Genomic DNA, 21,226 nt, shown 5'->3' with positions numbered 1-21,226 from the left:
AGGTGAGCCTTCTGTACGTCCAAAGCGTGGCTGCTGACGAGAGAGAGGAAGTTTCCCAAGCTTTAATGACTTCCGCCTCGGGATAAACTCGAGGCGTTTCTATATATGAAGTTCGGTCCTTTCTCTCTTTCATCATTATTTTCTTTAATTGTTATACGACTGCTTTGATCTTTGGCCCACTTAAAGCAACAATCCGTAATTGTGGTATTATTGGTGCCACATCCGCCTCGGCTTAAGAGGTCGTCGCACATAAGTCTCCGTCTCCTACCACATTTTTCTATCCTGTCACAATGTCGGCACCGAAGCTAGCCAGCCGAACTTCGAGTTATAGGAAGCCCGTCCCAAAATTCATCCCCTCGCCTCCTGCTTCTCCTCATGGTTCTCCAACGAGCTCCACAAGACGGTTTTCTTTTTCACATACGTCTATAAATCAGGATGCCCCTCCTGTAAGTACACACACACACGTGCCCAATTAAAAGAGCTGAATATCTACGGATTTATTCAAGCTACCCCCCGACTGGCGTCACGCAATTGACCGGGCGGTATCTAGGGAGGGAAGAGCGACGTCTGGCCTGCCTGCTATTGACACGGTCGTGGGTCCATCGAGCCACGACGCTCATGGGACCGAAACTGAATTATCCACGGAAAGGCTGTCACCCTCAACGCCTGTACGCTAATCCTTGGCAATCAAGGAATTGGAATTTCACTCACATATCACAGGATTGGGGGATATCAGGAACTATGAACTTTACCCCTCCTACACCTACTGAGAGCTGCCACGATGAGGAACTCGTATCTCGTCCAAATTCACCCACGCCTTGGGAACACCTAACGCGCTCCACAGCACGGCAGCCGTCTTATCAAGAGGTGCGTGTAATCTTAAAATATTTCCAGATCGAGTCTTCATAATCTGTAGGAATATCGCCCACCGACACCCCCCAATCCCTAACCAGCGCAAAAGGCCCAGATCAGTTAGATCTGGATGTGACTCGCCAACGCCCACCATCATATCGCAGCTAGTATGTATAATGTGCCTTACCTTCGAATAAATGCTTCGGGTTGACAACTGACGCAAGGCACCCCACTCCACACTGCTTTTGGTTTCCCGTGAATCTGACCATGACGCGGCCCCGTCGATCTTGATTGAGAAGTCAGGTCCCCCACCTCTACCTCCCAAACCCCCGCTGCCGACACCCCCTGCAAGCGTGCTGGCTCACTGTGATGTCCCCTCTCCTTCGAATCATGCTGGGCATGATAAGACTTCTCAATCTCCCACGTACTCTCCTGGTCACGATAGGCGTCCTTCTACTCTCAACTCAACTCTTAATTACACTATTAATTCTGACAAATGGACTGAGGGTACTGCGACTCCCTCTGCTCAAGGCCTGATTAGTAAGATAGAGGCTCCTGGTGATGCCTCTCAGTTTTCTGCCGCCCTCCTTGACCGAGATGTTACTAGTCGTGCAAAGCGCAGCTGGTGGCAATCGATCGCAAGTGGCTTCAAGCGTTTCATGTCTGGTCTCTGTTGTCTGTAATGCAGCGGCTTCGAAGTTCGTGCATTTGCTATGTTTATTGGGACTCTGATGGATAATGAAACTATTTTACTGTAACTACACTGTACTTCGCATCTGTTCGTTCTTACACTACCATTTTGTAAAGAAACTATGCAGCGCATTTTTCACGACTGATTTACAAGACCGGACTTTGTTGTTTAGCCAGTGACTGGGAACATGACCGTTTTGGTTCGGGAATCGGCAAGCAGTGGTAAACAGAGCTCCGTCAAGTTTTCTACTATCGGTACGCCAGCTGAACGTTTCAAAAACGTGTAGAATGTCTCTATGAATCCTACACTGATTATCGTAACTGGGCACCACAATCTATCCATCTCGCCCGGCTTGAGTTCATGGCGGACGCTCTAGAAAAACACCCCACGAGCCGCGAACTTTATGAGTCCTGTCTCTCCGGTGTCCAAGATCGGCCGTTTATTCCACGACTGAGGTCCGACCCTCCTCCCTTTCATCCACTTCCGCATAGTCTTCTCGAGTTTCGAAAGCAAGAAGGGAAGGAGGAACGAGAGAGGCGCCTGCACGAACTATGGAAGCGCTTGCCCAATTCGAGCTATCATGGACCGGAAGTAGTTGCATCAAGAATGTTTCCTGCTGGGGAGCCACTGGTGGCACAGAGAGCAGAGGAAATGAGGAAGGTGTATGAGGATGAGCTACTTCGGAAGTGTGGCGGTCACATAACGAATGAACGACCTAGTCATATTAGATGGTATGAGTTTAGGCGGTATGCCGAGACTAAGGAAGCTGGTGAGTGCTTTGTTTTATGTGCTGGGATTATCTTAAAAAGACGGTTTAGAACTGTGGTCGATATTCCACGATGAACTGGATCTTGATGGCAATGGCCATCTCGATGAGCAGGAATTAACATTGGCATTGAGCAAAGCTGGTGAGATTGATATAATCTTGCATGGCTTGCCCTTATGATCTTCCAGGGATAGCAATTCCGCCCTCCACAATGACTGACTTCATAACGTATCTGACTTGGTCGCCACATTCACATAGCATTAGCTTTCGGGAGTTCAGGGATTTCTTATTGTTATTGCCTCGAAAGGCATCTGCAGCTGAGATATACCAATACTACGAAGTCAAGAGGTTTATGGGAGATGATGGAAGGGGAGCGGTACGGGTAACAATGGAAGGTTTGCCATTTCACCCCCGTCAATGATTTGGAGCATGAATATTGTTTTCAGGTGATGTCAGTCTCAGTGCGGAAGACAAGCCCCCACCTCTCCCATCACTGTGGGAAAGTGCTGATGTGATTGGAGATGACGAATTCGAGGAAGAGGAGATTGAGGAACACCATGATTGGTTGCAGGCTCATACTGCCTTCAAGTTTCTCATGGCTGGCGGAATGGCAGGAGCTGGTACGCAACCGTAACTCTTCAGTTCGCCCTGAGTTGACATTCTCCGAAGTGTCTCGGACATGTACAGCACCTTTTGATCGGGTGAAGATTTTTCTAATCACTCGCCCTCCTGAGATGGGCGGAACTGCGATCCAACCTAGGCCAGGGATGGGAGGATTAAAAGCGATCGCGGGCGCAGTCGCACGCATCTATTCTGAAGGCGGTGTGCTTGCGTTCTGGACGGGTAATGGCCTTTCTGTACTGAAGATATTCCCTGAATCGGCTATCAAATTCTTGACGTATGAATCAGCTGTAGGTACCTTCTTCTAGCTTCCGGTCTATCTGGACATTATATTTGCAGAAACGAGCTTTCGCACAACATTGGGATCGTGTGGAGGACACGAGGGACATTAGCGGAACGAGCCGCTTCCTCTCTGGAGGTCTTGGCGGAATTTCAAGCCAGCTTAGTGAGTAACATGGCTTCCCTTCTGTTCGTGCCTTCATCTTATCGCCATAAAGGTATATACCCAATCGAGACATTGAAGGTATGGAGCAACAGAATTCCCAGATTGATATTATAATGAGCATGTGCCTCACAGACACAAATGATGAGTTCGACAGGCGACCAGAAACGAAGCCTCGTGGATGCTGCCCGGAGAGTGTGGCAACTTGGCCGCTTTCGAGCCTTCTACCGCGGTCTGACGGTTCGTCTTGCGTTGTTGGTGTCCTTACCTTCCATCTAACCGGAGACAAGATCGGTCTCATTGGAGTTTTCCCGTGAGTATGATGATGCCTTCACAAAGTCATACCATCAATCGAATCACAGATACTCTGCGATTGATATGAGCACCTTTGAGGCATTAAAGTTGGCATATCTGCGATCGACTGGGAAAGACGAGCCTGGTGTGCTTGCTCTTCTTGCCTTTGGGAGCGTATCTGGGAGTGTAGGCGCCACGAGCGTGTATCCGTTGAATCTGGTACGGACGCGGTTACAAGCATCGGGTTCATCGGGACATCCGCAGCGTTATAAGGGTCCTTGGGATGTAGTGACAAGGACATATCAACGGGATGGGTGGAGAGGATTTTATCGCGGACTATTCCCAACATTAGCGAAGGTATACTATTGTGAATTATGGCATACCTGCCACGCTAATCACTGTCATAGGTCATTCCTTCAGTCTCCATATCATACCTTGTCTATGAACATAGCAAACGAAGGTACGTTGTTTTTTGGCCTTTGTTCAATCGTGACAGGGTTGATGTTTTTCCCAGGCTCGGTGTATAGACGTCTCTTTATATTTCTACTACCTTAAATCGGACTATGATCTTTTGCATACTTCATCACTTTGTACGGCCTTCAATGCGCGGACTCCTTCCACAAATTCACAGTGCATTGTGGCCCGTCGTGTGGTTGATCATTGATCTGCTGTCCACCGCTAGGATATTGGTCTTTGCTTTTTCCTAGGTTTGGAAAGAGCCTAAGAGCATTATTGCGCATGATATTAGCGAGGTCCAGTGGTCTTCCAGCGAAATATTTTTCCAGGTTCTCTGTGTACCACTCGGCCGTCTTGATACTTACAGCTGAAACAGGATCATTATCAATTGTGTAATGCATGGCGCAGCTCCTGCAAGTACCTGGAAAATCAGTTCCGAAGAGAAGACGGTCAGACGGTACGAGTGTCGCCATTGCGGTAAGCGTCGTTTCGTGCGCGCTAAGAGCAGTCTCGTAATAGAAGCTCTTGAAATCTTCTATGATCTCGTCCGGCCTCAACGGGCAACCCATATGATGCGAAAGGGCAGCAACGCGTGGAGCAAGGAATGGCGTGCTCCCGCCCAGATGTGTGAGGATTATGTTGACGTTATGAAAGCGTCGTTTCTTTCCGCTAACCACCAGGTGGGCGGCAGCTTTGTAGGTCTCGTTGGGGACCTTCTTAGAGTGAGCGAGAGCACTTGTTTCGATTCCACCGAACTCACCTCAGAAATTGGCACGCCAAGCCAAGGATGAGGGTATGGGGTAGAGGAAGGCGTCTGAGCACCATGCAAAAACACAACGGCGTGTCTTCGGTCTAATTCCTTCCAGATGGGATCATACAAATCGTCAGCGACATACTCTAGGGTATCATCGTGTCATTGTTTGCAGCGCGTTGCAACTCAAAAGGGCGTACTCGCAGAATTGCCATCCCCATAGCTCGATATTAGAGCCACTCCATCTGCACCAAGAACGTCAAGGGAGAAGGCGATCTCTTCTAACGAACCTGTAAATATTTCGCAAAGGACATGAGGCCAACGACACGAAAGGAAGCTTTACGAGAAAAGGCACCTTTAACATCATCCAGGAATGGGAGGCCAGCGAGAAATCCGAATCTGCTAGGATATGCTGCGCATAATTGCGATGAGTAAATATTCTGTTGCCTTACTTGCGCGCGGTTTTCTGCTCCAGATGAACTGGATGACATTGGAGGGGGAGAGAGAATTGCTGTTTGAACCCCCAGCTTGTCCATGGCAGCCAAACTAGTCTGCGGTTTCCAAGGTAAATTTTCATCTGGTGTTCGCCAGCCCACTTCCAAATTTTTCTTTGCCTTCTTCTGAGCGTCGAGAAAGAAATGATGGTGAACGTCAATGCGTATATTCTGACGATGACTAGGTGAGTATAGAGTCAACCTGCTGTCGTAGCGCAACCTCACCTGAGGGAACATCTTACGGGGGTTAGGTGATGATCATCGAAGTCGCCGCTTCAGTTAGCTAAAACTTGAGATAGAAATCCGATGATCTCGGAAATCCTATGTATGGGCTAGTGCAGACTTCCAACGATGCACCACTAGTGCAAATATGCACATACAGATCCTAGTGGTGGTCTGCACTTTTCTTCCCTTTGTTTTCCAAGAGAGTAACTCTGGGAGTGGAGGATTTGGCAACGCCCCGCCGGACCGCAATCGTTTCTGTTTTCAAATGATCCAAATACTGCATTCGATGTTCCACACTGAGTGAGCGCCGTCTCAAGATCTCGTGGTGCATGAGTGGCGCGTACGTGCAGATTTCTTCAATGAGGCTCAGAGAAGCTGTGTGAGCGTAAGCACATGCGTGGCATCATACCACATTATGTGCCTACCTCACCCAACAAGTTTGAAAACTATGAATGGGACCTCGGGTATACTAGGGACGTCGGCGTTACCGAGAGGATGAGCCAACTTAAATTAAGAGATCGAAGTGGCAGTGCTTACCAGAACGGATAAAAAAATGAAGGTCCAACCAGGAATCGAACCTGGGTCACAAGAAATCGTATTTCAGAATCTTGGGTGATAACCGCTACACTATTGGACCGTTAATTTTATGGCTTTTGTTATATATGTGACACGATGAATTTAATCAAAGAATGATCCATCTAATCGTCAATCTCCTCGCGTATCAAGTTTTGTCATGTTCCCATTTCTTGCTTTACTCGACAGCGAGCACGTCGACGAGGAGCTCCTCCTCGCGGTCTCGCGTGTTGCCCCAGTCATCACCTCTGGATCAACCCCGGAAAGCACAATCCGTTATCTTCTTGTAGAAGATAGTACATCTACTGATGTCAATCAAATAATCGCCTTCCTCGACAACGGCGCTGACAAGGCCATTGTGCCTCTTTCTCTTGCCAAAAGTCTGCTGGGGACGGTGCCCGCTCATCGATTACTCCTTCTCCTCGATGTTGCTAACGTGAGCGCCGTCTCCGACTCCGTTCGCAACGCTGTGTCTGGCGTGTTGCTTAAAACATCTTCTTCGAGTGGCTTTGGCCTCGATGTAGACCTTGTCCACTCCATATCACGCTTCTTCGTCGGTGCCGCAATACACGTTTTAGCACCTGACCTCCCCACTCCCTCAATCATCAGAAAACTCGTAGCCATTGGCGCATCTGTGGTTATTCCTTTCTCCCAGCTCACCCTCGGCTCTACCTCCCAAAAAATGATCAGTATCGCAGATGCATTCCTTGCACCAATTGTTTCGGATCGCCCTGATGGACTTTTCCCCACAGTAATATCTTCTGATCTTCATGGCAAACGCTCTCTTGGCCTGGTCTATTCGTCCTGTGAATCGGTTGCTGAGTCAATCTGCACCGGCAAAGGCGTGTATCACTCCAGAAAACACGGTTTATGGCGCAAGGGCGAGACCTCTGGGGCCACACAGGATGTCGTGCGCATCCGCGTAGACTGCGATACCGATGCGCTCGAGTTTAGCGTGGTACAGCACGGCGCTGGTTTCTGTCACCTTAACCGCGCTTCGTGCTTCGGCGACTTAGACGGACTCGCCGCTCTCGAGCGTACTTTATCCTCACGTTTAATTGACGCGCAGGAGGGTTCATATACTCGCCGGCTCTTTAATGATGAGGAACTTTTGAGAGCAAAGATCATGGAAGAAGCCGATGAACTGTGTCGTGCAAAGACAAAGGAGGAAGTGGCATTTGAAGCTGCTGATCTCGTGTACTTTACCATGGCACGCTGTGTCGCTGCCGGAGTGAGCGTCAAGCATATTGAGCGCTCACTAGACAAGAAAGCGATGAAGATCAGTCGAAGGCCAGGAAACGCGAAGCAACAGTGGATGCCCAAGACTGAGTCCCCCAAAGCAGAATTGTCCAAGGCGGAAGCGCCTAGAACTTCGTTGACACCTCTTAGCAAGGCGCCTCTTGGCCGGAATGGGCCCATTCAAATGCGGACCGTTGATATCTCTGCTGTATCCCCCGAGGACCGTACAAAGCTTCTCAAGCGACCTGTCCTCAGGTCTGATGAAATGATTGCTAAGGTCAAACCCATAGTTGATGATGTTCGCGCTCGCGGGGACTCCGCTCTACGTGAGCTCACCGCCAAATTTGATAAGGCTCAATTGGACACCCCACTTCTCCTTCCACCATTCTACCCTCTTGCGCAAGAAGCACAGCAGCTCGATCCTGCTGTGCGCGATGCCATTGACGCTGCCTACAGTAACGTCTACAAATTCCATGCCGCTCAAATTGACGGTGCTCCACTTGTTGTGGAGACCATGCCAGGGGTGACATGCACCCGCTTTGCCCGCCCCATCGCGCGGGTGGGGCTTTATGTTCCAGGTGGCACTGCCGTCCTTCCTTCCACGGCACTTATGCTAGGCGTTCCAGCCCAAGTCGCTGGCTGTGAAAAAGTCGTCATGGCTACGCCACCCAGGGCTGATGGAAGTATCTCCCCGGAGGTACTTTATGTTGCTCATAAAGTGGGCGCCCATGCCATCCTCAGAGCTGGCGGGGCTCAAGCAGTTGCCGCTTTGGCGTATGGCACCGAGACCGTTCCAAAAGTCGACAAGATTTTCGGGCCAGGGAATCAATGGGTTACGGCTGCAAAGATGCTCGTACAAAATGACACAGATGCACTGGTGTCAATAGATATGCCTGCCGGGCCATCCGAGGTACTGGTAAGTTGCTCTGGCTTTTCAACTGCGGACGTACCGTGTTCGTTGTCCTTGGAAGACTAACGAATACGGTACTTCCCCCTAAGGTGATAGCAGATGACACGTGTAACCCTGCTTTTGTCGCCGCCGACCTTCTTTCACAAGCTGAACACGGTATCGATTCTCAAGTTGTCTTGGTTGCTTCATCTCTCCCGGATACTGTGCTTGCGGAAGTCGAAGAAGAGGTGGACAAACAAGCGCATGCCTTGGGTCGTGTCGACATCGTTCGCGAAAGTGTGGCAAAAAGTTTGATCGTAAAAACACAAGGGCCAGATATTGCCATGGAGTTTTCAAATGACTATGCTCCTGAGCATCTCATTTTACACTTGAGGGACGCACCAGCTTGGGTCGACCACGTGAAAAATGCAGGCAGCGTGTTCGTAGGGCCGTACTCTCCAGAAAGGTAAGCAGTTCTTTCATCAGACATACACCTTTTGTTGATCGTATATTGTAGTTGCGGAGACTATGCCTCGGGCACGAACCACACCCTGCCTACAAATGGATATGCCCGCCAATTCAGCGGCGTCAACACGCAGTCTTTCCAGAAGCACATAACATCGCAGGAGGTCACTATGGATGGACTGCAGACGTTGGGACCTATCGTAGCAACTTTGGCAGACTGCGAAGGGCTGCAAGCCCATGCAAACGCAGTTCGTATCCGGCTGGGCATGTAGTACTTAGTGATACCCCGGGAATTCTGGAAGTGGTGAATAGTAACAGGTGTGTATCATACGGTTGGTGCTATGAAATGATGTATATTTTGTGCCTCTATTAGGTCTTCTCCAAAAATCGTCGTGTTCGAACATGGTACTGATAGACCTATCAGTGACAGACTTCTGTCGTCGATGAGATCGTACAAACTTGTATAAATTCCATCAACCGCTTCGATCATGATCGTTGTGATCGTGGTCTGCTCATTGGGTCTTCTACAATGGCAATGGAAAATCGGATTCTGGCGATGAGTCCATCGATTCTTTCATCGTGGTCGTTCTTAGCCATCACGGTGGTCAGGTCGATGGACTCGAAAATATTATACGACCTCAGGCCGGTGTGAACGTTGAAACTCCAACTGATAAGCGATCGCACTCAGGCTAGCAAATCGTGAGAATCGGATGAACTGGAGGAAAATCGTGCCTATGTAATAAATCGTTGGCTACGACAATTGCAGAGGAATGTCACCTTCACGAATCACGACAGGAGTCTGAGGAGTGTTTCAGACATCACGTCCTGTTAGTATGTATCGCATTATTATGATGGGGATGCTTGCAGCACTGGCCACCTTCAGCACTCACCATATCATGTCCTCGCCAGCAGGTTTCTACTACTATTTCAGCCCTCGAATTTCATGTACGTGCGCATTGAAATTCAAGCTACTCTACAACCTCAATTTTGTACTGGCGGTGAGGCGCATAACATGACAGTGTCGTTCTGCTCTTCGGCTTCATGCTCCTAACGTCCTTAAAAGTCTTCGCGTAACTCGACTTCGGTACAATAGCCTGACAGAAAACCTGGAAGGGTACTTGTCGAGCGGCTTTGCAGAGCTGCCCCCCTGGTCCGACCTAGTTGGCACGCTTCCATACTCCACTCGATGAACCTTCCGCCTCCGAGTCAGGTGCCGCCGGCAAAGCTTTGGTAGCAGAGTTTATGCAACTCAGCGTTCTCCTCCGTAACACGTTTGATGGACCACTGAAGACTAGTCCACACAAATCCAGAAACTGACTGTGAAATGGGGCGCACACTTCCTGACTTTTCACGTTTTCTCCTGCTTCCACTTTTTTGTGACCTTCAGAAGCGGCTCCAGTCACCATAGTCAATGCCAGCCAGTACGATTGTGACGCTATGATTATCCTCGGTGTCAAAGATCCCGTCCATGTCCCACTTGATGTCGCACAAGCCGAAGTCTCCAAGTTGTCTTCCGAGTTCCCGTCACTCGTGGAGGTATTGGTTCCTCGAATCATCAACTTGGATTACTCAAGATTGTTGGTATCCTGCGCAAGCTTTGGTTTCATATCGTGGGCCCCATAGTTCAAGCTCTTGGGGAATTTATTCAACCCAACCCACGCATCCCACTGCTTAGTTCACGCTACTTCCTCTACGTGTCGCAAGACCCTACGAGAAGAAGATCAAAAATCTGTTTCAAATATACATTTCTCTTTACACCCCCACTTTAGCGACACTCGTTCGGACGAGACAGTGGGTTTCTCGAGATGTGTCTGCGCAAACATTTTGTTGCCATTGACCAAGCAAAACCGGACAGAGGGAAGGAACTTTGATGTGCCTCTCCTGAATTGGCCGTCGTAGCCCAACGTCTAGCGCCTATTGTGCCCTTCACATCACTCCAGGAGTACATGATGCATTCGATGTATTGCATTATAATTAGTGCCCCACCTAGCCTGTCATGGAGTGCCGAATCGACAACAGCCATTCGAGTCTCCATTCTCAATGCGCGACGGGCTGTTAATGATCAAGGTCATTACACAATCTGACTGGCAGAAACCGGAGTTTGCATTCTTTTCGGCTTGTCAGGCTACCGTGGGCGATGAGAAGAGTCCCGATGAATCGATCCATCTTGCTGTGACGATGTAGTCCTCCAGATCTCGCAGTGTGTTGTGGTCTGTGGATGACGAGGTTGCGCGTCAAATCGTGTCTGCGTTTTATGACAACCTAATTGACGACTCAAGGGCATTGGACTGCACACGTGCTGCGATGGCATTGCATAAGGCTGTGAAGTCATTGCGCAAGAAGATTCCGCTGGAAAAGTAGGTCGTATTCGTTCACGTAGGTATTTAGTTGAAGACTCACGTCATAACGTGTGGTTGCTTTCTCTCACCCTTCATAGGTCATTTGGTTGTATTGTCCTATACTCGTCATAACGTGTGGTTGCTTTCTCTCACCCTTCATAGGTCATTTGGTTGTATTGTCCTATACTCGTCACCAGTCTTGTTCTTGTGCATTGCGCATTGCGTACTGATGCACCGTTCCATTGAATGACTTAGATTCACTTACGTATTGTTCTATATCGACCCAACATGTATGCGTACTATGTCATTGGCCGGAATTCGAGAACAACTAGTGTGTAGGAGCTGAAAGCTGTAGCTTATGGGAATCGAAGCACAAAGAGACGGTATGCACTTCACGAACGTCAGCGCAGTGTACAGCTGCTTGTGTGTGAATTTCAAAATATCTGTTCAGAGGTCGAGAGGTGTGCAGACTTCTTAGTCAAAGTCGGTAGGTTACAGGGGAGCGAATGATCAACGTCGGACAGAAGAGAAGCATCACTCCGGCAGTCAATATTGCAGGGGCTGCACGCAGCGCATTATGCCCTCCTGCACTCGCGGGTCCCGAGAGAATCAATGGGAAACCTTATAGCTGGACACTCTCACCTGAGAAAGAAATCGGAAGCCCAGCACATAGCGCAATTTAAACACACCCTGAACAACTCATGACACTGACAAGTGACATGGCGTGAGCAGCCAACCCCACGACTTTTACGGCCGTGCACGCAGGCCGGTCCAATTTAGATGGGTAATATGTCTATTGCGGCCAGGGGACTACTAACGCCCATGAATGTGTAAGTATGAGAGCAAATGCATGCAATAAAAGTATAAGTGTGCCTAGTTGGTCCTGTAAAGCGCTCGCTTGGCGACCTTAACGATGACAGGTGTGTCGGGGAATGCGAGTGCTTCTAGGTTGGTGGCATACTAATGTAAGGAGTTAGTACTGGTATGCGGTCATCATCTTGACACGTACAGGCGTAGGGACATCAGCACCAGTTACCCGCTCAACTGGAGCATCAAGGTAGTCAAAGGCTTCGCTCTCGATGATCTGTGCGCAGATTTCGGAACCAACACCAAAGGCGGGGAAACCACCCTCGACGATGAGGAGACTGTAACAAAATGATTGAGCAATGGATCATTAGTCTAAATGATTGCCTGACCGGTTGGTCTTCTTGACTGATGCCTTGATGGTATCAATATCCAGAGGACGAATGCTACGGAGGTTGATAACCTCAGCCTTGACACCCTCCTTTGCCAAAATGTCAGCGGCCTCTAGACTGTGAGTGACCATCTTGCTGTGTGCTACGATAGTGACATCGGTTCCTTCACGCTCGACTTTTGCCTTGCCGATAGGAAGGGTGAAGTTGTCTGACATGGCTTCTGAAGACATGGGGAAGGTGACACCGTACATCATCTCATTCTCGAGGAATACAACTGGGTTAGGATCTCGAATAGCGGCCTATAGAGTTGTTAACTATACGGACAAGAAACTGTAGAAAATAATAACCTTGAGAAGACCCTTACAATCCTCTGCGCTCCAAGGGCTGACAACCTTGAGACCGGGAATTGAGCCATACCAGGCTGCATAGTCTTGGGAGTGCTGGGCACCGACACCAGAAGCAGCACCATTGGGGCCACGGAAGACAACAGGACAGGGTACGTTTCCACCGGACATGTAGTAAGTCTTTCCAGCAGAGTTGACAATTTGGTCAATAGCTTGCATGGCGAAGTTGAAGGTCATGAACTCGCATCTTTAAGCAAAATAATGAGAAAAACACGCCAGAAGGAAAAGGGTGTATTACATTGGTCGCAAACCTGAGAGTGCAGCACCGACAGCAATACCGGCGAAACCCATCTCAGTGATGGGAGTATCAACGACACGCTTCTCGCCGAACTTGTCAAGGAGACCTTTGGAGACCTTGTAGGCGCCATTGTAGCGAGCTACCTCTTCACCGAGAATGAAGACGTTCTCGTCACGCATCATCTCCTCCTCCATAGCAACATTGAGTGCGTCACGGACTGTCATCTACCAAATGGTTCAGAATTGACATGATGCATGAGAATGACGTGCAACTCCTACCGAGTTTTCACTTGCTGTCGCATATCCGCGAGCGAAAGCAACACGTTTTAGAGCCAATGAAGGACGTGCACGAACATTTGCGATAGCAGGAGCAACACGAGAGAAAGCAGTACGGGCGGCAGCCATTGAGCCTTTTGGAAAGAGAAGCTGAGGGAGGAGGACTGTAACAAGAGAGAGTGTGAATGAAATGGGAGCAATTTTGACACGGACAAACGCGGAATTGAAATATAATATGAAGTGAACCGATTACACGGCGCGGCGGGCACTCCTCATTTTTCCTACAATTTATGTCTAAAACTAAAACTAACTGTTCCGCTAGCTGCACGACTACTCTCCGTTTCTTTCCTTCATTCCACAACGTCTGTAAGTAATGTTCCGCAACGCTCTGTCGGCGGCGACCCGCCCTGCTCTTCAGCAGTCCGTAGGTAATTGAATTTATAAGATGGCGTGATGTTTACCTTTTTTTTTCAAGCGAACTGTAACCACTCTTTCGGCTGGTTTTCCAAAAGTCACGCAAAGAGTAAGTTCACGCCCAAGCGAATAGCGTTATCGAACTTATCGTATCATCCCAGCTACCGACCAAGTACGGCGGCGTATATACGGTGCGTGAATCTACCCTTGGATATGGTGCTGGTATCGAGTGTGTTTAGGTTACCCTCATACCCGGTGACGGTATTGGCGGTGAAATCACAGACTCTGTCAAAGAGATATTCGAGCACGTAAACGCGCCCATCGAGTGGGAGCAGTATGATGTCTCCGGTGTATCTTCAGCGGGGGAGGATCTCTTCAAGCAGGCAATGGAAAGTCTCAAGCGCAACAGAGTCGGTCTCAAGGGTAAGTATTTTTCCCACTGAGTCACAGAACTAACATTCATCTTTGTCGTCATAGGTATTCTCTTCACGCCAATCTCTCAAACCGGCCATATCTCATGGAACGTGGCCATGCGTCAACAGCTCGACATTTACGCATCGGTTGTGATGTGCAAGTCTCTCCCTGGATTCCCCACACGCCACTCCAACGTCGACTTTGCTATCATCCGTGAAAACACCGAGGGTGAATACTCTGGTTTGGAGCACCAGAGTTATCCTGGTGTAGTGGAGAGTTTGAAGGTCTCCACAAGGGCCAAGGCGGAGCGTATTGCGCGCTTTGCTTTTGACTTTGCCCTCAAGAACAACCGCAAGGTCGGTCATGACCTCAAATCCGGCCGGTGCTGTACTGACAAGCGCTCATTTGTAGAAAGTGACTTGTGTGCACAAGGCCAACATCATGAAGCTCGGTGATGGTCTGTTCTTGAACACCTTCCGTCGAATTGCGGAGGAGTACAAATCTCTAGGAATCGTGTCTAATGATATGATTATCGATAACACGTGAGGTGTCTCTCCCTTTTCCGCTCCAGCCGGCTAATACCACCTAGATCCATGCAACTGGTTGCCAAACCTGGTCAGTTCGATGTCATGGTCATGCCCAACTTGTATGGTGCCATCATTTCCAACATTGGCGCCGCACTTGTCGGCGGTCCTGGTATCGTTCCAGGATGCAACATCGGCCGTGTATGTCGCACACTTGCATTTAGACCTGCTGGGTACTGATATATATTCAGGACTATGCCCTCTTCGAGCCCGGATGTAGACACGTTGCATCAGACATCATGGGCACCAACCGTGCCAACCCTACCGCTATGGTTTTGAGTGCTACCATGATGCTTAGACATCTTGGGTATGTTGTCCGGCATGGCCTTGTTCTCATATTTCTTACACTCTCCTCCCCAGTCTCGACTCCATCGCCAACAGTATTGCAAGCGCGACCTTCGATGTCATCAACGCCGGAGAGGTCAGGACTGCAGACATGGGTGGTGAGTAATTCCCCGTGATTTGTCGAGACTCGTTTTCACATTGCTTCATCTGCAGGTGGTGCAACGACATCGGAATTCACCAATGCTATCATCAAAAAACTTTAAGCTGTCTTTGTAACTTGGTACCGTGCAACAGGTGCGGGACGCGGAGTCGACTAACGGGATGCTATATAGATGTGACACTAGATGTAAATAGGCTTCGCAACCATCACATACAGTATTCAGAACACTCATTTATGCTATGGCTGGTGCATTAATGGATCAGATTCATTGCTGTTATAGTATTTAATGTTGAACTCGTCAATGTGATATCATTTATATCCCGGTCCAGTGTTACCTCTTACTCTTCCAACGTCATCGTCTGCGCTTCCTTGTGTTCCAGTACACTGGATTGATCGACTACGTTCCGCCTGCGTCTTCTACCGCTGACTTCTGTCATGCATCACAACTTTACTTTTAGCTTTAGCAGTGACTGAGCGATATCGACTCGGATGAGCTCCCCAGTTGAGAAAGCATATTGATTGTCGTTCTCCTCGAGTCGCGACGGTCGGCTTGTTGTGGACGATGGACGATGATTACACAGACTGCTAGGAACCTCTAGTCAAAACTACCTTGCAATGGCGAGCCCTTGACCATGCGTGTCTTGTAAGTTGTGTGGCCATGGGTTATATTATGTAACGACTGCACTCGTCCCATCATGTGTCCTGTCATTCAGTTGTTACGGTGGTGGCTTGTCGTGTCCAGACACTGGGATTTAGGAATAGGTCCTCGTACGCATCCTCCTCTCGTGCACCGCGGATCTTATGATTGAAAGGTTCCAGTCTGAGCTGCTTCAAGTTGCCATGTCGTCCGAGTCCTCGCTCGAGATGAAGGAAGGGTACGGTGTGCACCGGTTGTCCGGGAATGAACTCAGAAGATACCCTAATGATCGGTGTGAGCTCGAGGGTCGGCCGATATATTTGCTTGTTGTCGATCTGCAAATGTGCATACACGATCGTGGTTCGGTCTCCCTGTGATTATATAAGTCAATGGCGATACCTTCTTCAAGGCCCAATGGTCTAGTAGTATGATACCCGCTTCGGGAGCAATCCCCAACACAAGGTGTTGAAGCTGCGGGTGGTCCCGGGTTCAATTCCCGGTTGGGCCCTTTGGTTTTATCATTTTTTTTGGCAGTGTTGTCCAAGGCACTCGACAGGGACCACGAGAGACCTCATAGTAACGGATGAATGTTTCCTAATCATCATGACAATGGCCGGTGACTGGAGATCGTGATACCTTGGCACTGTTGAGCCTGCAAACTATAAGTTAATAACCCCCTAACAAATACCTCCCTGTGCCAATAAGTTTATCCATCGGATGCTTGAAGTGACCTCAATATTGTCCATGAGCACGGGGGGACTTGATTCACATAGTGATGCAACAAGAATTGATTAATGATTATTGGTTTGGTATTCACGGAGTCGTCCGGGAAGAAATACGTTCTTACTTCTTTCCTGATGATTTTGACACCAGATAGCTAATCATATATCAATGTCATATGCCCACATGTTGGCGCGGACGCGAATTGTTTCCGCGGGAATGCAGGCATCGAAGCAAAATACTCACTGCATCTATCATTGAGGTTGTCGGAACATTTGCTATATGCAGCTGGTCAGAAGAAGAAGAAAGTTGTGCAAAGCGTGATTGGCCAGGGGAGCATAACAACTCATCCAAGGTTGATAAGAGGGTGAAAATTTGTTGGCACGCCACCAGAAAAGTCGGAAATGCACAATATAATTGGAAAATACCACAAACAGATACCATCTAGGTCGCCACCGCGTGCCGCTCGACGCGGAATCCAACACGTCGCAATCTTCCTCCAGAGTCTTCCGTCCAGAGAACACTTGCCTCCTAGACGCATCCTCGCTCTCTACCTCGGTCATCGAGCCATGATGTCAAAAGATAAATATGCAACCATGACGAAAACCGATCCAAATCGTACTGCACTAAATCATGCAGTCGATGCCATCGGTGTTTCGGACACCCCCAGTAAGGAGACTTGCCGAATATAGAGACGTTCTGCGGATGTTGTGCGGCCATGACATGTCATTCTGTCAATCAGATGATTAAAATTCAAAGTTCAGGTCTACACACCTGTGACTCCCACGTATTGCCTCTAATTAGACGTGATTATAGATAGGGCTAGCACGTCTAAAACGACAGAGTTCCAGCGTTTCCAAGCCTCCTTCAATAACTCTTGGATAAAGAGTGACTTATAATAACAGCAAGCAACTTGAACTGTGGCCTAGCTAGGTAAGCCAGCGTGGGACGTCGGCGTTAACGTAGGTAATGTTCCTGGCATCGGCTATCTTGCGCCTGCCGTGTGAACCTTCGTGCTCGCTGTCATACACGACGAGCTCGATAAATCAAACATATCGGAGGCGCGTTTTGATACTTAACAGTAAGCATAATAAAAGAAGTGCGTTGCAACAGTATGACGGATAAACTAGACTACTCCTCTACTTCACCATTGTCAACAACCTGGAGCTGTGAGAAGTCAGCGGTGATGGTGATAATGTCCTGCAAACTCCTCGAGGCTTCTTCTGCGACCTCCTCTGCGATCTCCTCCTCATCTAAATCCTCTTGAGTATCCGCACCTATAGGGGATGAAGGGTTGTGTGCAGGTATATGGGCAGCAAACACGTTGGCGGGAATCAGAGGATCTGGCATGCTGGCACTCTCCCCGATACCGGTGCAAGCACTTAGACCAGGGACGAGTGTACCATTGAAGCCGGGAAGCTTTGAGATATCATTGAGCCGCTTGATATGGCGGGAGTTGAACCGGCCACGAATGTTCCGATGTATAGCGATTTGATGGGCAAGGGCAGGGTTAGCAACTGTGAGTCGATCTTCGCACACCCGCAAATACTTATCTTCATCTCGTATATATGTCACTAGACGGCGAACCTCGATATTCAGACGACAAATCTCCTCGCGTGCTCGACACATTTTAAAATAAAGATCCATCCCACTCCGAGCTGCTGGTGATGACCAAGGTAATTGAGAGACATCGGAGCGCGTCTTTCGTAGCAGCTCGAAGTCAGCGAGAAAGGCGTACTCGACAACATCCTCCCACTTGAGTATTTGCCGGGGAGGGTACACCGCACTGGCAAGGTTGTTGTATGTGTTGAGGGCGGACCTGATGGCGGCAGAGCGCGTCTGCAAGGCCCTCGCAATATGTTTTCGCAGTTTGTAACCTTGAAACATAGATAGAGTTAGCTGAAACAAGCCAAACTAGACTCAAACTCACCTGTCCCCGCCCTATTCATCTTCGCAAGTTCGAAAATGCGAGCCACGACCAAACCTTCCAAACGGTCCAAGGCACGTTGATACTTTCTATTAGCTACGAGTCTCCCTGCCTTCTGCCATTCTTCATCTTCTGGAACCCAGCGAGCGATGATACCGAGTTTGCATTCTAATAACTGAACCAACTTCAGGTTTCTCTCATAGTCCTCGAGAGCGTGGCGCCGCGTGCTTTCAACCTTGCGTGTGTTTCCAATGTCTGCGCCGTATGATGGAGTATTGTGCGTTCCGAACATGTTCATTCCTGCGTCAAGAGCAACTCTGTTTTTGGGGGCTTCAGTAACTACGAGATACATACACCAAAAGTAAAACTTACTTGCTTGCACTAAGATTGACTAATCTCTGCCAGTACTCCATTTGAAGTGTCTCTTCTTCAGGCTCTCGTGTTAGACCCTTAAGGTAGATTTTCTCGTCTTCGAGCCAACATTCAAAGACGCTCTCGTCTTCGACTTTGAGCTCTTGCATAACCTTCGGTAGGACAGCTTCGCCATTGGCGATGATCTCGAGAGCTTGTTTGTAGTTACCATGCAAGAAATTTGCTAGCCAACCAATAGTTATGTCAGCGAGCGCTTATGATAAACAGAACAACATACAAAGATTGCCATATACCTCGAGCTCGTCGTTATGCTCGAAATATGAATCGATAGCCTGTTGACGATGGAAAACGCTAGTATACCGTAGAGCCGATGCAAGGGAGTTTGACTTGGAGAACGTCCGCTCACAAGTCTCCAGATCTTCGATACCAATGCCTTTGATGTAAGTTGTTAATGAAAAAAGCTGACATAACCGCCTGTGCGCATGTCCGTGAAACGCGCCAACCAGGCAACTATGACGTAATGAGCGCGCCAGGGGACCAAGAGAGCTGTTGTCAAGAGTAGTCTGAAACTGACAGCCGATGTCATAGCCACCGCCCAAATCGTCGCCAAATGCATCTAGCAGCTTGGCAACAATAGCCAAGGGGTATTTTGCACTGTTAGAATACCTGTTAGAAATATAAAACAAAAAGACTAAGTACTACTCACCGCTCCCCGCTCTGCACCATGTCTGCGATAAGTAAACAAAAGCCGTGGCGGCATACGGCGACGAAGACACCAGTTTCGTCATAAATACCCCAAGCTTTTTTTGTCTTCGCATCGTCCATATTTTTCCACCGGCCTTCGCATGAGTTCTCTGCCAGACTCTGACTGTGTTAGTTGTCTCTACAAAAGGTACGCATCAATTACTCACATTGGCTCCCGTATCACATGGCGTATCCTGTGCAAACTGCTCTACAAAGTTACGAGATAGGTAACGGTCACTAACGAGTACCTGGCCAGTGGGAAGTTCGGACGATAGACCAAGAGAGTCATCGTCGTCATCAAGCGAGCGTCGCAGAATTCGTTTCAATGAGTCGTTCCCGTCCATAGCATAGAGAATCTTGAAGTGTAGCTTCTCTTCGTCAGTTAGCGTGTAAGTGCATGCAGGGCATGCATGTTGAGGCGCCAGTCAGGCGAGTCGCGTCGGAGGGATTTGTTGATGAGCGAGGCCACAACCCGTCTGATTTGAAGATATATGTCAAGTGCAATTGAAAATTGACGTGAGATGTGCCGATGGAATTCCACCTGTAGTATGTGTATGTGTTTAGCATGGAGCACAATAGAACTTAAATCGTACCCCGTGTAAATCGCATATCGTTTTGACAAAGGCTTGGATTGACAAGTGAGGGTTCCTGAGGTGCGCCACCCGATATAACTCAAGGGCTTCTAATGTTATGCCCGCCACCGGTGATATCGGGGAGCAGGGCATGACGCCTTGACGAACAAGTGCAGAAGCAATTGTACGGTCCATCGATGATATTTTCAGTACAAATTTCTCAGCAACTTTTACAAATGATGTGATAAACACAAACACCGAAACTAGCAAGTAACTCACAGAACGCGTCTACTACTGTCACTGGCCATTGGCCACCATTCAAATCGGTCACCTCAGTCTCTTCGCTGCGTAGGCGATCATAAAAACTCTTGAAGCCCTTTTGCGATTTCTCCAGGCTCCATATAAGGTATGATTCGCTCATTATTTGTATTTGCTCGTTGAAAGCAAGATTTCTTCGCAGAACACGATCATGCCGTGTGCGATTGTCGACACGTTGAACCCTGTGAGCACCATCTTGATCCTTTCTGATGTGCGTGTCAGTTGCTGACTATCTGCTAACATGCACTCACAATTTCCAGACCTCACCCAGAACACCTCTCGCCAGGTCTCTGAACTCTCCGCCAGCGTGGCTAATGGGGAGTGCATCAGTACCATCCCAGATGTCGCCGAGATTGAAATCATCGGAGTCCTCAGCAATGTTAGGTGGGTTAGTTGGTGGGTCTCTGAGAGCTTCCAGAGCTTGGCGCTCCTCGGTTGTCATTGCTATAAACCAGGTTAGTGTTCTGGTTGTTTTTTGAGCACTTGGACCAGGCTTACCTTGTAGGCGAGTCTCCCGCCGCTGTTTACAGCTGGCTGCTTGCAGAACCAACACTCTATGTTTGATCACCTTCGATACACGGTTAGTGGGAAGCCCATCCTTATCTCGCGAGGAGCCTATGTGGCGGATAGACCGCAAAGACAGGTTAGTGCGAACTCGTTGTGTCTGACGTCCTCCTGGATTCCGCATTTTTTTTCTTTCATACAAGCCAGCTATGGGTACATTTTTTGCACATTGAGCTGTGTGTGACTAATCATAAACGTTATTAGTGCACATTTCCATCAATTCCCCCTCATTCAATTAACCATTTCCTTAAGTGTCTTATATCCACCATGTCACGCACTCCCTCACCATCCATCATTTCTTGCCA

General features: G+C 48.7%; 8 protein-coding genes and 2 non-coding genes across 10 annotated transcripts; 6 read left to right on the top strand and 4 right to left on the bottom strand.

The window, feature by feature from the left end:
- Positions 1 to 148: 148 nt before the first annotated feature.
- On the top strand, positions 149 to 1,114 carry DFJ58DRAFT_140196 (uncharacterized protein). Its single transcript, XM_041378839.1, has 5 exons — positions 149 to 446; positions 507 to 668; positions 721 to 867; positions 917 to 1,019; positions 1,077 to 1,114. The coding sequence occupies exons 1-4, from the start codon at positions 291 to 293 to the stop codon at positions 947 to 949; spliced, it is 498 nt and encodes a 165-aa protein (XP_041247741.1). The 5' UTR covers positions 149 to 290; the 3' UTR covers positions 950 to 1,019; positions 1,077 to 1,114.
- A 650-nt stretch (positions 1,115 to 1,764) lies between these two features.
- On the top strand, positions 1,765 to 4,229 carry DFJ58DRAFT_140122 (mitochondrial carrier). Its single transcript, XM_041378838.1, has 12 exons — positions 1,765 to 2,312; positions 2,362 to 2,451; positions 2,498 to 2,704; positions 2,756 to 2,929; positions 2,979 to 3,220; positions 3,270 to 3,375; positions 3,428 to 3,453; positions 3,508 to 3,612; positions 3,663 to 3,685; positions 3,735 to 4,023; positions 4,074 to 4,126; positions 4,181 to 4,229. Exons 1-12 carry the CDS (start codon positions 1,904 to 1,906, stop codon positions 4,191 to 4,193), a joined length of 1,737 nt encoding a protein of 578 aa, XP_041247740.1. The 5' UTR covers positions 1,765 to 1,903; the 3' UTR covers positions 4,194 to 4,229.
- Positions 4,230 to 4,265: 36 nt separating this feature from the next.
- On the bottom strand, positions 4,266 to 6,056 carry DFJ58DRAFT_862433 (uncharacterized protein; the record flags this gene model as incomplete). The annotated part of the gene is made up of 6 exons (XM_041394070.1): positions 5,593 to 6,056; positions 5,217 to 5,538; positions 5,074 to 5,163; positions 4,883 to 5,019; positions 4,544 to 4,835; positions 4,266 to 4,489 (listed from the first exon to the last, which is right to left on the bottom strand). Exons 1-6 carry the CDS (start codon positions 5,602 to 5,604, stop codon positions 4,266 to 4,268), a joined length of 1,077 nt encoding a protein of 358 aa, XP_041247739.1. The 5' UTR covers positions 5,605 to 6,056.
- Positions 6,057 to 6,149: 93 nt separating this feature from the next.
- On the bottom strand, positions 6,150 to 6,229 carry DFJ58DRAFT_t49. The gene has a single exon. It is a non-coding gene; the product is annotated as a tRNA-Gln (tRNA).
- An 88-nt stretch (positions 6,230 to 6,317) lies between these two features.
- Positions 6,318 to 9,389, top strand: DFJ58DRAFT_769655 (histidine biosynthesis trifunctional-protein). The gene is made up of 4 exons (XM_041389029.1): positions 6,318 to 8,320; positions 8,404 to 8,759; positions 8,811 to 9,076; positions 9,132 to 9,389. The coding sequence occupies exons 1-3, from the start codon at positions 6,326 to 6,328 to the stop codon at positions 9,028 to 9,030; spliced, it is 2,571 nt and encodes an 856-aa protein (XP_041247738.1). The 5' UTR covers positions 6,318 to 6,325; the 3' UTR covers positions 9,031 to 9,076; positions 9,132 to 9,389.
- A 1,352-nt stretch (positions 9,390 to 10,741) lies between these two features.
- DFJ58DRAFT_654696 (uncharacterized protein) lies at positions 10,742 to 10,942 on the top strand (the record flags this gene model as incomplete). The annotated part of the gene is made up of 1 exon (XM_041381810.1): positions 10,742 to 10,942. A coding segment is annotated over one exon (201 nt), but the record flags the coding sequence as incomplete, so codon positions are not given.
- A 930-nt stretch (positions 10,943 to 11,872) lies between these two features.
- DFJ58DRAFT_769650 (thiamine diphosphate-binding protein) lies at positions 11,873 to 13,085 on the bottom strand. Its single transcript, XM_041389028.1, has 5 exons — positions 12,936 to 13,085; positions 12,641 to 12,884; positions 12,294 to 12,592; positions 12,107 to 12,242; positions 11,873 to 12,057 (listed from the first exon to the last, which is right to left on the bottom strand). Exons 1-5 carry the CDS (start codon positions 12,986 to 12,988, stop codon positions 11,971 to 11,973), a joined length of 819 nt encoding a protein of 272 aa, XP_041247736.1. The 5' UTR covers positions 12,989 to 13,085; the 3' UTR covers positions 11,873 to 11,970.
- Positions 13,086 to 13,473: 388 nt separating this feature from the next.
- DFJ58DRAFT_769645 (uncharacterized protein) lies at positions 13,474 to 15,392 on the top strand. The gene is made up of 10 exons (XM_041389027.1): positions 13,474 to 13,634; positions 13,686 to 13,733; positions 13,786 to 13,815; positions 13,864 to 14,047; positions 14,102 to 14,394; positions 14,450 to 14,580; positions 14,628 to 14,763; positions 14,814 to 14,929; positions 14,983 to 15,065; positions 15,121 to 15,392. The coding sequence occupies exons 1-10, from the start codon at positions 13,584 to 13,586 to the stop codon at positions 15,168 to 15,170; spliced, it is 1,122 nt and encodes a 373-aa protein (XP_041247735.1). The 5' UTR covers positions 13,474 to 13,583; the 3' UTR covers positions 15,171 to 15,392.
- A 720-nt stretch (positions 15,393 to 16,112) lies between these two features.
- DFJ58DRAFT_t50 lies at positions 16,113 to 16,212 on the top strand. The gene has a single exon. It is a non-coding gene; the product is annotated as a tRNA-Pro (tRNA).
- Positions 16,213 to 17,555: 1,343 nt separating this feature from the next.
- On the bottom strand, positions 17,556 to 21,045 carry DFJ58DRAFT_724034 (uncharacterized protein; the record flags this gene model as incomplete). The annotated part of the gene is made up of 10 exons (XM_041385084.1): positions 17,556 to 18,301; positions 18,355 to 18,668; positions 18,724 to 18,946; positions 19,001 to 19,377; positions 19,430 to 19,587; positions 19,635 to 19,835; positions 20,061 to 20,266; positions 20,319 to 20,563; positions 20,609 to 20,801; positions 20,856 to 21,045. The coding sequence occupies 10 exons, from the start codon at positions 21,043 to 21,045 to the stop codon at positions 17,556 to 17,558; spliced, it is 2,853 nt and encodes a 950-aa protein (XP_041247734.1).
- Between the last annotated feature and the right edge of the window lie 181 nt (positions 21,046 to 21,226).

The sequence above is a fragment of the Suillus subalutaceus genome (genome assembly GCF_016647625.1).
Source record: "Suillus subalutaceus strain FC151 chromosome Unknown DFJ58scaffold_17, whole genome shotgun sequence".
Taxonomy (NCBI): domain Eukaryota; kingdom Fungi; phylum Basidiomycota; class Agaricomycetes; order Boletales; family Suillaceae; genus Suillus; species Suillus subalutaceus.
This window is presented reverse-complemented; position numbering and strand designations above follow the sequence as displayed.

Bases quoted from the DNA above. Each gene is read 5' to 3' on its own strand.
- DFJ58DRAFT_140196 (XM_041378839.1), top strand. From the start codon at position 291: ATGTCGGCACCGAAGCTAGCCAGCCGAACTTCGAGTTATAGGAAGCCC. The intron at 447-506 runs GTAAGTACACAC...GATTTATTCAAG, and splicing joins TAAATCAGGATGCCCCTCCT to CTACCCCCCGACTGGCGTCA. The intron at 669-720 runs GTACGCTAATCC...CACATATCACAG, and splicing joins GGCTGTCACCCTCAACGCCT to GATTGGGGGATATCAGGAAC.
- DFJ58DRAFT_140122 (XM_041378838.1), top strand. From the start codon at position 1,904: ATGGCGGACGCTCTAGAAAAACACCCCACGAGCCGCGAACTTTATGAG. The intron at 2,313-2,361 runs GTGAGTGCTTTG...AAGACGGTTTAG, and splicing joins TGCCGAGACTAAGGAAGCTG to AACTGTGGTCGATATTCCAC. The intron at 3,376-3,427 runs GTGAGTAACATG...ATCGCCATAAAG, and splicing joins CGGAATTTCAAGCCAGCTTA to GTATATACCCAATCGAGACA.
- DFJ58DRAFT_769655 (XM_041389029.1), top strand. From the start codon at position 6,326: ATGTTCCCATTTCTTGCTTTACTCGACAGCGAGCACGTCGACGAGGAG. The intron at 8,321-8,403 runs GTAAGTTGCTCT...CTTCCCCCTAAG, and splicing joins CCGGGCCATCCGAGGTACTG to GTGATAGCAGATGACACGTG. The intron at 8,760-8,810 runs GTAAGCAGTTCT...CGTATATTGTAG, and splicing joins GGGCCGTACTCTCCAGAAAG to TTGCGGAGACTATGCCTCGG.
- DFJ58DRAFT_769650 (XM_041389028.1), bottom strand. From the start codon at position 12,988: ATGGGTTTCGCCGGTATTGCTGTCGGTGCTGCACTCTCAGGTTTGCGA. The intron at 12,593-12,640 runs GTTATTATTTTC...ACAACTCTATAG, and splicing joins ATTGTAAGGGTCTTCTCAAG to GCCGCTATTCGAGATCCTAA. The intron at 12,243-12,293 runs GTCAGGCAATCA...ATTTTGTTACAG, and splicing joins TCAGTCAAGAAGACCAACCG to TCTCCTCATCGTCGAGGGTG.
- DFJ58DRAFT_769645 (XM_041389027.1), top strand. From the start codon at position 13,584: ATGTTCCGCAACGCTCTGTCGGCGGCGACCCGCCCTGCTCTTCAGCAG. The intron at 14,581-14,627 runs GTGAGGTGTCTC...AATACCACCTAG, and splicing joins GATATGATTATCGATAACAC to ATCCATGCAACTGGTTGCCA. The intron at 15,066-15,120 runs GTGAGTAATTCC...CTTCATCTGCAG, and splicing joins CAGGACTGCAGACATGGGTG to GTGGTGCAACGACATCGGAA.